The 14,873-nt window shown below is 51.7% G+C and overlaps 1 protein-coding gene across 8 annotated transcripts in view; it reads right to left on the reverse strand.

The window, feature by feature from the left end:
• lpp (LIM domain containing preferred translocation partner in lipoma) overlaps positions 1 to 14,873 on the reverse strand; it is a 159,828-nt gene that overhangs the window by 22,373 nt on the left and 122,582 nt on the right. For all 8 annotated transcript variants that reach the window (XM_055645881.1, XM_055645886.1, XM_055645883.1 and 5 more), the window contains one exon: positions 2,255 to 2,902. In XM_055645881.1, the coding sequence (XP_055501856.1) occupies positions 2,255 to 2,902 (648 nt within the window). The remainder of the gene's footprint in view (positions 1 to 2,254; positions 2,903 to 14,873) is intronic.

Genomic DNA, 14,873 nt, shown 5'->3' on the forward strand with positions numbered 1-14,873 from the left:
GTAGATTGCCCTTAGTGTGTGGGGAGTGGTGATAAATGGAGGGAATGTGGGAGGAACAGAACGGGAAGAGTGTGGAACTGTGTACGATGGTCGGCGTGACGTGGTGCGGAGACAGGTTGGTGGGGTCCACACTGTAGACCCCATCTACCAGCTACATCAGCATACTCAGCGCACTCAACCTGCCCTGCAACCAGGCAACATCACAGTTGTCACCCTGCCCTGTAACCAGGCAACATTTCAGCAGCTCTGAGCTGCTCCATATTTCAGCTACCTCATACCTGGTGCATATCCAAACTCTTCCCAACTCAGGAACCATCTCCAAGTCTGCTCTCTTCTGCATCAATAATGTCCCCTGTTCACACGGACAGGTCTGCCCTCCCTGGAAGCCCGGGGCTGTGGAATTCCCCCTTTTTCTCCCTCCCCACCCTCTCCAGCACAAAGCAGGCCCCACTGGCTGAGCCTTTGTCTGTCTGTAGATTGATGAAGCAAAATACTGCAGATGCAGGGAATCTAAGCCAAAGAGCAAAGATGCCGAGACAATCCACAGCCAGGCAGCAAAACATCTTCAACATGAAACGTTGACTCTGGTTTTCTTTCCCTGGACGCTGCCTGACCTGCTGAGTGTTTCCAATATTTTCTGCTTTGGGCTCTGGACAATAGTCTGTGTACGCTTTGTCTGGAAATGCATCTGGGCAGTACCTTGCGATGATTTACTACACAAAGGTTTAAGGCTTTCCTGCTTGTTCTGGACATAGAGGAAGCTTTGTCCATCCTAACCACACAGCTGCATTGGAACTGCTTTTCACATCCATGTTTGGGGGGGGGGGGGGGGGGGGGGGGGGGGGGGTGGTGGAGGGATACAGCTCTGCCTCTGTGGTCTCAGCCGGGAATCGAACCACCCCGCCTGGTGAGGATGGGCAGTCTGTGGCAGGTGCAGGGAAACTGGTCTGGGCTGAGTGTGGGGTGTCCCCTCACTCAGATTCAGTGGCCTGTTTCTGTATCTCAGCGCTGGCTGCTGTGTTGACCCCTCTATTCACACCAGATCAGCCCACCCCCTCACCGATAAATCGCCACAGTGAACAGCTCACTGCCGGGGCTCCAACCTGCTTCATCAACCCCAGATCACAGCCCCTTCTTCCTTCCTGTGGTCACAGTGATCAGCGGAAATGTACCCCAGCTGATCAGTGTCTGTGCCTACTCCCACACACGCATCACCCACACTGTGGACCAGTGTTCCAGCCCGCTGCTCCTTCCTCTTCCACATGCTGACACAGCTTCCCCTAAAGTCTGGCCTGTGCATTCAGCAATGCAGCTATTTCTGTCAGCAACAACTTCCACAGAAAACCCCTCAACTTCCTGAAGTCCCAAATAAGACCTTCAGAGAATCCCTTAACCCTTCAGGCAATGGCAGGTGGCTGTACCCATCTCCCGTTGCAGTCAAAACACAAAGTGCTGGAGCAACTGGGTGGGTTAGGCAGCATCAGCGGAGGGGACGGACAATGTCTCGGGTCAGCTCAGATGCTGTCTGACCCTCTGAGTTCCTCCAGTACTTTGTGTTTTGCTCAGGTTTCCAGAGTCTGCAGTTTCCTGTGTCTTCGGCTGCAGTGACACTGGGAATTTGGGAGCTGCATCAGAAATCCGGCAGACGTGAACTTTGTAAATTCAAGAGCTTGGGAGAAGGTGATGGAGTAGAGCTAAGCTTCCGCATCATGCCCTATGTCACCATGCCGTGGGCCGTGTGTCACCGTGCCCTATGTCACCATGCCGTGGGCCGTGTGTCAACGTGCCCTATGTCACCGTGCCGTGGGCCATGTGTCAACGTGCCCTGCATCACCCTGCACAGGCTCATCATGCCATGTGTTATGAGCCATGTGTTAGCGTGCGCTGTGTCAGCGTACCGCGGGTTATGTCCATGTCTTGTGTCATCTGCTGTGTGTGATGTGCAATATGTCAGTGTGCTGTGAGTTACTGTGTCATGTGTCATGTGTCTTTTGTCATATGTCATGTGCCATATGTCATGGGCCATATGTCTGTGCCTTGTGCCGGTTGTCTGTGCCGTGTGTCATGTGCCGTGTGTCTGTGCCGTGTGTATGTGCTGTGTGTCACCATGTTTCTGAGGGGTTAGAGGCGATGGGGTTCGGGGGGATAGAGACCGGGAATGGTGTACGGAGACAGGGGGGGCAGGAGGACTGGGGGTCGGGGTGCAGTGTTCAGGGTTCGAGGGACTCCGGAGACAGGGGTGGTGCTGGCCTACCTTGGATTGCTGCGTCATGGCGGCTGGCCCCAGTGCCGGCTCCATGCCGTGGACCTTCCTGGGGGAAGCGAGCTGGCGGTAGGGGCCGGCGGGTGGTCCTGGGGGGTAGGCTGGCTCTGGCCTCCAGGGACTGTGTCCACGGTGGGCAGGCTCTCCGGCGTAGCCTCCTGCGTAGGAGGGTGGCACGGGCTGCAGGTCCTGGTAGCGGGAAGGTGGTGTCGATGCCGTGTAGCCGTAGCCGGGCTCGGGGGCCCAGGTCGGTGCGGGGCGTGGTGGTCCGTGTCTCGCTGGCTCAGGAGAGCGGCCGGGCGGCAGGGTGTACTGCAGGGAGACCCCGGGCTCTGGGCCCGGCGGCAGGTAGTGCGGGTTGGGCTGGGCGGATTTGACCTGCACGTTAAAGGCTGGCTGCGCTGGCGTGGAGGCGGTGCTGTAGGAGGCCGGCACCGGCTGCGGCAGGGTCCGGGTGGCTCCGGTCGGCCCCGGGCTGGTCCCCGGCTTCCCACCCGTCTTCTTGGTGGCCGTCAGCAGTGGCTGGGCTGGGATGACCATCCTCTGGTGACCGATCACCGGGCTGGGAGCTGCCATGGTTCCCGGGATTGCACCTCCCAATGAGCCGGCAAGTGGCAACGTGGCTGAACCACCATGACTCTGAAACATAAGCAAAGGGAGACAGGTGTACACGTAAGTAATGGTATACAGGTGTGCAAGCAGGTACAGGTGCACATGTGTACAGGCAGGTAATGGTCTCATCAACCAGAGCGGTGGCACTGGGACATACTAGCACACAGAAATATACACGTTGTCCACACAGGCACATACAAACACACTTATATACATTACCACAAAAGCATGTGTGTATACTTGCAAGTGCATACAGGAATGTATACACATGTGTAGAGGCGTACATGAATACACACACATGTACATGAATGCACACATGTACCTGAATGCACACACGTACATGAGTCTGCATGTACCCAGAGTACCCATGTTTGCATTCCAACGATGGGACCAGTGGGGAAGCGAGGGTTTGGTGGACGGAGCGGGGCGTGTTGACACCAGGGTTGGATCTGACTACCGGGTACCGCTTCTTCCCCTGTGTCTGGGTGTTTATTCAGGTGCAACATTGTCTCCCTGTCGATTTTGTCGAATCTGTGCTGCCCCCTAATGTGGGCGTACAGGCATGCCAGATGTGAATGACCAGTGTGAATCACAGCTGGAAACTCCCGTCCCGCACCTGCGGTTCAGAGCAGTGCTTCACCGGCTTTGACAGTGTAAACCTCTATTAAGGGCCTGTCCCACGAGCATGCGACTGCATGCGGCAAGCATGACCTAACATGGTCGCTTGAGCAGTACGGCCTCGCAGGGCAGGTCCCACTTCGATCGCCGGAGCTGTATGGAGTTGTGTGGAGCTGGTCCCGACATCGAGCGGGGCTCCGAAAAAAACTGACACTGTCCAAAATTCCGAGCGGCAAAGGCCTACCGGCCCGCAGCCGCTTTGGGGCCGTACGCACCGCCTCGACGGCCGTACGCACCGTCTCGACGCCGTACGCACACCTTGATGCCGTACGTCACGCACAAAATTCCCGCGGACTTCGCTCGAACTTCACGTCAACTCGTACGGGATCACTCGACCTCCGCGCAGCCCCCGCTTCCGGTTTGGTCGCGCTTGCCGCATGCAGTCGCATGCTCGTAGGACAGGCCCTTTACTGACCTGTTACCGCTCTAGTTGTTAAACGCTCTGTTAGTGACCTGTTTCCCACTATTAGTTAACTGCTCTACTAGCGACCCTTCAACGGCAACCAAACTTTCAAATCAATGAAATACTGAGGACTGCTAAGCATTCAAGTAAATATGTCTGAGATACGGACTGAAATATGGACAAAACAAACAGAATTGCAGAACTGTGAAACTTCCAAATTAATCGTGGTAATTTGCAAAACTCAGTCAGCACATTAATTCGAGAAGAGGAGAACAGCTCATACTATTTTTAAAACATTTGAAATGATGCTATTTGTGGTATACACAAATATGAGACGCACAGAGAGAGGAACCCTTTCCAAAACCTAGAGGACACGGGTTTCGGGTGGGGGTTGGGGGAGGTGGAGGGTTGTCGAGAGCATCTGTGGAACAACCTTTCCACACAGAGGGTAGTAGGTGTATGGAACGAGATGTCAGAGGAGGTAGTTGAAGCAGGTATTATCACAATATTTAAAAGACATTTGGACGGGTACTTGGTTAGGATAGTTTAGATGGATATGGGCCAAATGCAGGCAGGTGGGACTAGCATGTTGTCCGGGCATGTTGGTCGGCATGGACGAGATGGGCTGAAGGGTCTGTCTCCATGCTGTGTGACTCCATTACAAATGGCCCAGTGCAGCGAGGTGGTCACTTGTCTAAGCTCCTCCGCAGATCAAGTAGAGTGAACAGTGAGAGATTGCAGCCGGTATCAGAATGCACAATTCACACTGGGATAACAGCAGCCAGCATGGCTTGTTTCTGCTCACCACCGACCAGCGCTGCATGTCTTTGCTCATCACCGGCCAACTGCTGACCACAGGCAGGACGTATACTGTGCCCCACAGGTGTGTGTGCACAGTATATGTCTCCGCGTTTAACCAAGGATACTGCTGTATTTGAAGCAGCCCAGAGAAGGGTAATGGACGTTGGAGGAAGGGTGGACCGGCTGGGCTGTGATGGGGATGGGACTAAAGATATCGAGGTGCGTTATCCGGGCGTGTGGAGTGGATGTCCCCTCCCTTGTGGAAGAATCTAGAACGGGCAACCTGGTTTAAAGTCCAGAGCAATTTCCTTCAGAACCTTGAGAGACGTCAGGAACCAGGAATTTAATGGAGCGGGAGGGGGGGAGGGTAGGGGGGGGGTGAACACTAGAGTAGATGGGGAGATGGGGGCCGATACTGATACCTTGTGAGTGGTCCCGAGGGAAATTGGCGGGGCTGACTGAGACGCCGGGAGAGGCTGTTGGGGGCCGAGACCTCTGGCGTGGCCACGAAGAAGGACTCCTAGAGGACTAGGATGGTCAGGTGCAAAATTCTGCAGAGCTGGTAATATCACCATATCCTCATGAATCTTTCTTGAACCCTCCTCTCCATTTTAATGTGTTCTCCACTGATTCCGCCTGTTCTGTCTCTGACTGTATCCCTCCTGCTCTCGTTCTCAGCCACAGTGGTCTACATCCTCTCCCCTTGGTGACATCCACTATGCAAACCTCCATCAACTCCTCTGTCCCACATTCGGACTGAAACTTTCCCCCGACTGTGGGCCATTCGGTGAAACACCAGTCACTGCGGTGCCTCTCACTTTAGGGGGGATCTACACTGTAAACCCTCTCTCAACATGTCCCTTTGATTCCAGTGGGAATCACTCCCAAATGCCAGGAACAGAGGACTTTCTTCCTGTGTTACACACATTGAACAGTACAGGAAGAGGCCCTTCAGCCCACAATACGGCATCCGTCTCCATCACCATCCATGGCAGCACGATCCAGGCACCCACACTCTCTGTATAAAACTTTTACCCCAGAAAGGTCGACACAAAATGCTGGAGTAACTCGGCGGAAAATGCAGCATCTCTGGAGAGAGGGAATGGAAAACGTCGCCTATTCCTTCTCTCTAGAGACGCTGGCCTTCCCGCTGAGTTACTCCAACATTTTGTGCCTACCTTCGATTTAAACCAGCATTTGCAGTTCTTTCCTACACATTTTACCACAGAAATCTCATTTGAATATCCGTCTCTGACCTGAAACCTATGTCCTCGAGCTACAGAGCTGTGCAGCATGGAAACAGGCCCTTTGGCCCATCTTGAACCATACCGCCCAAGTTAACATGTTTGGTTAGTCTGATTTCCCCATATCCTAAACCTTTCCTATCCATATATCTGTCAAAATCTATATTAAAAGTTATAATTGTATTCACTTCTATAGCTTCCTCTGGCAGCTCAGTCCCAATACGGACTACCCTCAGAATGAAATATTTGGCCTTGAGGTCCCTCTTCAATCTCTCCCATTTCACTTTTTAGCCTGTGCCCTCTAGTTTTAGAATCTTCCGCTCTGGGAAAAAGATTGTGAAAAGGGCTGTGGCGCTGGTGAATCTCTTCTGCACCCACTCTGGTGAATCTCTTCCGCACCCACTCCAACGTATTGACATCCTTCCTGCAGCTGGACGAGCAGAACAGTACCAGTGACCTGTACAGCTGATGCCCCACCTTTGGTAGCTGTACCCTTCCCATTGAAGGCAAATGCGTTCTTCCCCACACTGCCCGCCATCCGATGAAGTGTGGTCCTGTACTAGATTCTGTGAATGACTGTAGCTGATGACCATGGCTCTGTACAGCACCGTCTACATTTCCCTGAGATCACCCAGCCTCTAGCAGTGACGACCAAGCTCCCTCGTTTTCCACTCATTGATCATCCCAGGAATCGACCTACTCAATCAATACTGCATTATCTCCAAGGCCGGTGAGTTTTCCTTTGACGCAGAGATCAAAACTGCACCTGGTACTCTATTATGGCAAACACCGCTCGAGAAAGCAGAAAGGAAGAATATTTCCTCAGAATGTACTTTTGGAAACTAACAGGTAAAGGAAGATCAGTCCAAGAAAGGATGAAGGGAGTGTGGGGTTTGCTTGGGTTCTGATTGCACCAGGGAAGCGGTGACCAAGATTTGCCACGCTCTAAGCATTACACACCTTGCACAATCTTTGATAGAACAGTATGGCACAGATCAGATCCTCCTATGTGCGCCGAACATGATGCCATTAAACTAATCACCTCTGCCTACACGTGGTCCATATCCATTCATTCACCGCATATCCATATGCCGGACTAAAGACTCTTTAACACCACTATCGTATCTGCCTCCATCACCACCCCCTGGCAGTGCGTTCCAGGCACCCACCACCCTCTTGTAAAAACCTTTACCCACACATCTCCTTTAAATTCTCACCATCTCACCCTAAAGCTATGAATTTATGTATTTGACTGTCTACCCTATCTATGCCTCTCATAATTTTATATACTCCTACTATCTCACCATTAAACTGCAATTACATGCTGCATCACTGTGAGGCTGAGCAAGGGACTGTATATCCGGATAGAAACACTGTACTCGTGGTATTGTGTCTCACTGGTGTGCTTGTCTGTACAATGCAGTGTGTCACACAGTCTACAATGCAGTGTCAGTCTGTATAATGCAGTGTGTCATACAGTCTGTACAATGCAGTGTATCACAGTCCATAAAATACAGTGTCACACAGTCCGTACAATGCAGTATCACGCAGTCCGTACAATGCAGCGTGTCACAATTCAAGACAGCAACAGGCGTTTGCTGTCTAGAATTGGATGCTTGAGGTGGATGCTTTGCTGAAGGCCTGGGACCAGCTCCTGTACAAGGATCTGAAAGCAATCACATCATCAGACAGGACCTACCAACACTGAGGGGAGGGGGGGGGGGGGGGTAGCGGGTGTGGGTGTGTAACACCCTCTGCACCTGGCTGCCAGGTGGGATGGTGACACTGGCTACCTTCAGCACAGGCCCAGGGCCTCAGGACAATGGCCACGCTCTCTCATAGATGAACTGAGGCCCAGGCCAATTTCAATTTAAGAGGCCCCCAAGCCAAGATCAAGCAGAGGCCCCTCAATTTTAGAGGCTACCAAATCAAGATCCATTTGAAGCAGACAGGCATGAGGCCCATGCCAATGGCTCTCGTTGCCCCCCCCCCCCCCCCCCCCCCCCTGATAGGGCCTGGCAATGGCTAACCTCACCGATACCCCGACATGTACAAAATCACTGTTCTTGGTGAGGCTAGTGAAGGCCCAAGAAGTAGACTTTTAAAGATGCAAAGTTAATATTTTACACAAACCTCTCTAGAAGCATTTGTCAGCAGAGCCTGATTATTGGCTCACTACGTGCAAGACCTCAGGAACATCCAGCACCTTCTTGATTACATCAGCTCCTCACTGCTCTCTAACATCACTCTCCAACCAACTGGAGTTACTGCCCGGTATGAGATCTCCTCTACTTCAGATTGCATCATACTGTAGCACCATCTCCAGCATTTACCCACTTGCCAGGAAATTAAACAGATGGCAACTGGTTAGTCCTCGAGCAAAGGCCCGTAAAACTCACACTTCACAGGATTAGTCACTACACCTCGTAAATCTATCCACAAGTGACTACAGAGGCTGCACAGTCATTGAAGTCTGAATCCCTTCCAAACCAGAGATCAATGGGGGAGAGAGGGTGAAACCACAAGCACGGGAACAGGTCGTAAACAAGTGGCAGGTGAGATGTGGCAAAACACAAACCAGCGGGTGGCACAGGGGGCATCAGTGGCAGTGAGGGGTGGGGGGTGGGGGTGGGTGGGTTGAGAGAAACAACTGGCAATCAGTGCACAGAGAGCATGTGAGAGAGAGGAGGGGGAGCGGGAGATAGAGAGGTGGAGAGAGAGGTGGGGGTGAGGAAGGGAGTGAGAGAGAATCAATAGATAGCGAGAGTGGGAAATTCAATCGACACCAGGTTAGCAGGCAGCGTTAATAGCCAGTCAAATACGGAGTCCATGGAGAGAGGAAGTTACTAGATAGTAGGGAGCGAGGGGGAGAGAGATAGGGAGAGCTTCAAGTGACACAGGGAGTCAATGAGGGGAGAATGGTGCAAGGCCACATAGTCATATTGTAATTCGGTATTGCAGTCAGAGGATGGCCCTTGGATTATTATTCTGGAGACCAATAAATATTGAAATACAGTAGTCACGGTCATACAGTGTGGAAACAGGCCCTTCGGCCCAACTTGCCCACGCCAACCAAATGCTTCATTTACACTTGTTCCACATGCTCGCTAAATTTTTTATTAATGTAACTGTCTAATGTCTTTTAACTGTTGTTCTAGTGCCGGAGGTCGAGAACAGAGATGACTATTTTCGATGGTGAATCTTCCGTCAGGCATGAAGGGCCAAGGGAGAGAATGTTGGCAAGGGGAGATGGAGAAGTGTCAAATGGATGGAATAATGAGACGGGTGGGTCAGACAGAGTGTGGGTCTCCCAGCAACGACCCTGAGCCGTTCCCAACAACATTCAGAAAACTAATCTCTATTTCTGAAGCCTGTGGGTAACATGATTCCTGCCCCATCTCCGTGCTGAGAAACAGGAGCCTGTGGCTGGGGCTGTGCCAGCCAGGATGAGTGTGGCAAGGCTGTGGTTTTGCAGGGTCAGGCGATATAAACACTGGGTGTAGTGACGCTCTTGGGCAGGAATAGAATGGCACACCAGACCTGGTCCAAGGTTAATATTCCAACACACGGGAACACTCTGAGACCTCCTCCTTCAAACCAACGCTCGTCAAAACAGTGCTCTGTACAGTTTGTTCCTGTGTAAAACATATTGCTAATCCGGGATTTATTTTGATTTCTCTAATCCTGTCCAGTGTTCCATTTCTCTGCGGCACCAGTTATTTCACCTTTCAGCGTTGATTCATCTGCAGCCTTTCTACCACAGACTCTAAACAGAGATGGGGAAATGTGGCACCATAAATACCACACGCAGCACTCATTCACCAGGGATAGACACAAGAAGCTGGAGTAACTCAGCGACAGAGGCAGCCTCTCTAGAGAGAAGGAATGGATGACGTTTCCGGTCGAGACTCTTCTTCAGACTGAGATCTGAAGATCTTGGGCGGTCACGGTGGCGCAGCGGTACAGTTGCTGCCTTACAGCGAATGCAGCGCCGAAAACCCGGGTTCGATCCTGACTACGGGTGCTGTCTGTACGGAGTTTGGACGTTCTCCCCGTGATCTGCGTGGGTTTTCTCCGAGATCTTTGGTTTCCTCCCACACTCCAAAGACATACTGGTTTGTAGGTTAATTGGAGTGGTAAATGTAAAAATTGTCCCTAGTTGGTGGAGGATAGTTAATGGGCGGGGATCGCTGTTCGGCGGGGACCCGGTGGGCTGTATCTCTAAAACTAAAAAAAAACTAAAACTAAAGTCACGGGAGAGGGAAACTAGAGATAATGAGATGGGTAAGGTGTGAAAACGACAAATCAAAGCAGACAATGCTCAAGGAAATGTAGAATGGTTCATTGATGTTGACAGTAAGGTGACTATGAGGCATACAATCAGTAAAATTAATCAGAAGGACAGATAACTAGTTGGAGAACTAGGGTGGTGGAGGGATGGAGCAAGAGTTCTTGAAGATAGAGAATCCATGTTGAAAACGCTGGGTTGGAAGCTGCCCAAGCAAAATATGAGGTGCTGTTCCTCCAATTTGCGTTGGGCCTCCCTCTGACAGCAGAGGAGGCCTAGAACAGAAAGGTCAGTGTGGGAATGGGAGGGGGAGTTAAAGTGTTCAGCAACCGGGAGATCATGTAGGCCTAAGCAGCCTGAGCGGAGGTGTTCAACAAAACAATGAACATTCAGTGGGCCCTGACAGATGCATGGCATTGCAGAGCCACACACTGGAGACCAGCTTTAGCAGTTGTGACAGCCCCGGCTTGGATCTGAGTCACGGGCGAGGATGTGTGAGCGGGGAGAGTGCCAGGATTCTCATCCCCCGTTGTTACCAGCAGCATGGGTGGACATTCGGGAAGGGCCAGCGATCCAGAGAAGGTGCAGAGGTGGGGTAGAGCATCACCTACAGTGCCCATTGGCACCATCTCAGCAGCCAACCCCACATCACAGCAACTGGCCCGAAATCATCCCCCATCTCTCACAGCCCTACCCCACTGGTCACCCAGTATACTTTAGCTTGTACTACTGTGGGTTGCTCTACCCAGTCGAGCTGACAATGTTCTGTAAATCTGTTGCTAGTTGCGTTAATGCGCCTGTTGAGCTGCAGCAGGTGGAGATTCACTGCACCAGCCACGCTGTATTAGAACAGTAAACACGCCACTTCTTGGTTCTTTCTCCAATGGCACTCTGGTTACAAATCATCCTGTCCCTGGAGAGGCCTCGTTTATTCCATCAGCATCAGTAAATCTCCTCGAGGAGTGAGGTCCTCACTCTGGGGAGTAATCCCCACTGGGGAGTAATCCCCGCTCTAAGGGGAATAATCCCCACACTGGGAAGTCACCCCCACACTGGGGAGTGATCAGTTTCAGTTCAGTCCAATTTTAATTTATTGTCAAGTGTATCGAGGTACAGCGCAAGGCTTTTGTTGCATGCTACCCAATCAGTGGAAAGCCAATCAACGATTACAATCAATCCATTCACAGTGTATAGATACATGATATGGGAATAACGTTTAGTGCAAGGTAAAGCCAGTAAAGTCTGATCAAAGATAGTCCAAGGGTCCCTGATGAGGTATATAGTGGTTTTGGACCACTCTCTAGTTGTGGTAGGATGGTTCAGTTGCCTGATAACAGCTGGGAAGAAACCTACCCCAGAATCTGGAGGTGTGTGTTTTCACACTTCTGTATACTCAATGTGAGAGGGGAGAAGAAGGAGTGACCGGAGTGCAACGTCCTTGATTATGCTGCTGGCCTTGCCAAGGCAGCGTGAAGTATAAATGGAGTCAATGGAAGGGAGGTTAGTTTATGTAATGGTCTGGGCTGAGTCCCTGCAATTTCTTGCAGTGTTGGATGGAGCTGTTCCCAAACCAAACTGTGATGCACCCCAATAAAATGCTTTCTACCTCCACTGGACAGCTAATTGATTGAGTTCTGAGAGGCTGGCTCCTCTGGGACTGTGTCCCTGGAGTGCATGAAGTTGAGGGGTGGGTGACTTTATGGAGGTTTATAAAATCATGAAGGGCGTAGATACAGTGAATGGTTACAGTCTTTTCCCTGGGGTAAGGGAGTGTGATACTCGAGGGCAGAGGTTTGAGTGAGAGGAGAGATTAAAAGGGAACCATAGGTGCAAACATTTTCATACAGAGGATGGTGGGTATATGGAACGAGCTGCCAGAGAGGTAGGAACTATAACAACATTTAAAAGTCTCTTGGACAAGTACATGTATAGGAAGTATATGGGCCAAATGCAGGCAAATGGGACTAGCTGAGGAAGTGTCCAATGGGTGAATGCCCGGTTTGAATCATCAATTGCATGTGGTATATTTTTGCCAAGCATCGCGAAATAGGGTTACCAGGAGAAGCAGAGAGTAGTGGCTCAAGGTGCAGTCTGTAATGACTGTATAACTCCCTACTCTGTCTTACACCTGCCATCTCCTCCACTGAGCTGCGTTTTGTCTGCACACTCTTAGGTCTTGATGCCTTCTCTAGCATTCTAATTCACCATCTTTCCAAGCTTACCATCACCGTCTAATCCCAGCAGCAAGCTGGTAAACCTTTCCTGCACCCTCTCCAAAGGGTCCACATCCCTCCTGGAATGGAGCGACCAGAACTGCAACCAATAGACCAAAGTCCTACTGAGCTGCAGGAACGGCTCACCATGAAAGCCTGTGAACACGGCCCTTGCCCTTGATCAGCTGGAGAGAGCGGGTGGCCAAGTGAAATATTCCGATGGAGCAGTGCACGCTAAACCTCTCCTCACACCACTTGCTCCAGTGAAACCATCGCACTCACTCTGGGCTTCCCTGTCGTGTGGCCCAGAGCAGGTGCCACGGGCTCAGTGGTGAGGCGGGAGAAACAGGGCACAAACACACTGAGCAAAGCAAGGCTGAGACAACAGCTTAGCTCCACTGAGCAGAATATCCTGTCCCAGTGCTCAGTTACCCGGAGACCGCACACATCAGAGGATTACCACTGCTGCCAGAGAGCCCTCTCACAGCCATGAATGGCTGAAAGCAAAGTAGGAATTTAAATCCTCATAAAAGGTTTAATTAGCTGAGCCACTGCCAGAATAATCCCTCAATATCCTGAAGTGCCATCATTAAAACACTAAATACTCAGCACAACGTGTTCACAATCCCTGCTCAAATATTGGATCACTTTCATCAGGTAATTATCAAACATCTCAGGCTTTGACTATACACCCATTTTCCAATCAGTCATATTCATATTTTCTGGAGTTGAGCTGCTGAGAGACTGTACAGCGAGAGGACATCACTCTGTATCCAACCTGTACTGTTCTTGCCTTTTTTTATTTGTTTTATTTTATTTTATTTTTATTTTAATTTAATAATACAAATACATTTATTCAAAAACAAAATGAAAATACAAAAAAGTAACATGATCAAAAGTGCCTTTGTGGCAGTTTACAAAACAACGGTCATCAGTTTTAAAATAAACTTAGCATCAGTATTACATTCGATCTCCCGCGGCGACCAGCGTTCACGGAAGGCCTCCAAAGTCCCCGTGGACACTGCATCTCCAGGGACACGCGGGCACGGACGTAGGCCCGGAAAAGGGGCAGGCAGCCGACCCCGGTGTGGCCGTCGACTACCCGCCGCCTGGACCCGCGAAACACCATCTTGGCCAGGCCCAGGCGCAAACCGACAGGGAGACCCCACCCCCCCTCCCTATCGACCCCTCCCCCCCCCTCCCCCTCCCGACCCTCCCCCTGTACCGGGTGCCCAAATATCAGGAGGCTAAAATGTAGCCAAAACTTGAGGAACAGCCCCTTCAATCAAACAGGGGCTGCATGTACCTCTCACACTGCATGTACACATGGAACACGGTCTCTTCCTCACCGCAGAAGTGACAGGCGGCTGGCGAGTCCGTGAACAGGCTCAACTACCTGTTACAGGCCACAGATTTGTGCAACAATATCCACCCCAGGTGTCCGATGGGGACCGCTCCCACTGTCAGGTGGTAACACGGACTGCCAGGGCGTGTCCGGACAGAAGACGAAGAAGTGTAGAGTGTGCAGGAGCAGACTGTACAGTACGCGTCTCTCCACTTCACGGAACGGCACGCTGGGCATCCCGGAAAAGTGGCTCATGTTGCGTGGGGCTGGCATTCGGGAAGGGACGGAGCGGGGGTAAGCTTGGACGGAATCGCACCATGCGCACGCCTCTCCTCGATACCCACCGTGACAGGGTGAGGACTGGTCACTCTCGCAGCTATAACACCCCCTTCCCCTGAGGAGCAGCGCCCTGACTGAACGTGACCAAATTCCTGGCTTTAAGTTGATCACGATAAAAGCCAGGCAACTCCCGCCTAGCGCGTCGACATGCCCGCTACCGGGAGCCGTGTGCCCTCCTGTAGGCAGCACCACGGCGGAAAAAGTACGTCGCCAGCGCGTCTCATCTAAGAGGGCATTCAGAATACATGAACCTCCGCAGGGTCCTGAGACGGAGAGACGCCACCTGGGTACGGATGCAAACCAGCGCCTGATCGCCCTCCTCCAACGGGAGACTGAGAACCGCAGCAGAGACCCAGTGATTCCTCTCTCCCCAGAAGAAGTTCACCAACCTCCTCTGGTTCATGGTGACAAAATAGAGGACGGGCCCATATCATAGATGCTACCAGCTGGTTTATGACCAATGCTCTGCCCCAGTAAGAGAGCACACCAAGGTGGACAGATCAGCGCCCTGGCCGGGTGACGACTTTCGTCCCTCGCTCCTGCCAGTTCGCCGGCCAAGCCACCTCAGTGGGCCTCAGGTAGACCCCCAGGTAGAGGAGGTGCGTGGTGCTCCAAGCATAAAATGTAATCTACTCTGGCAGGGAGTCCACCTGCCACTGACCCACCAAGAAACCAGAACACTTCCCC

The sequence above is a fragment of the Leucoraja erinacea genome, chromosome 14, assembly GCF_028641065.1.
Source record: "Leucoraja erinacea ecotype New England chromosome 14, Leri_hhj_1, whole genome shotgun sequence".
Lineage (NCBI taxonomy): Eukaryota > Metazoa > Chordata > Chondrichthyes > Rajiformes > Rajidae > Leucoraja > Leucoraja erinaceus.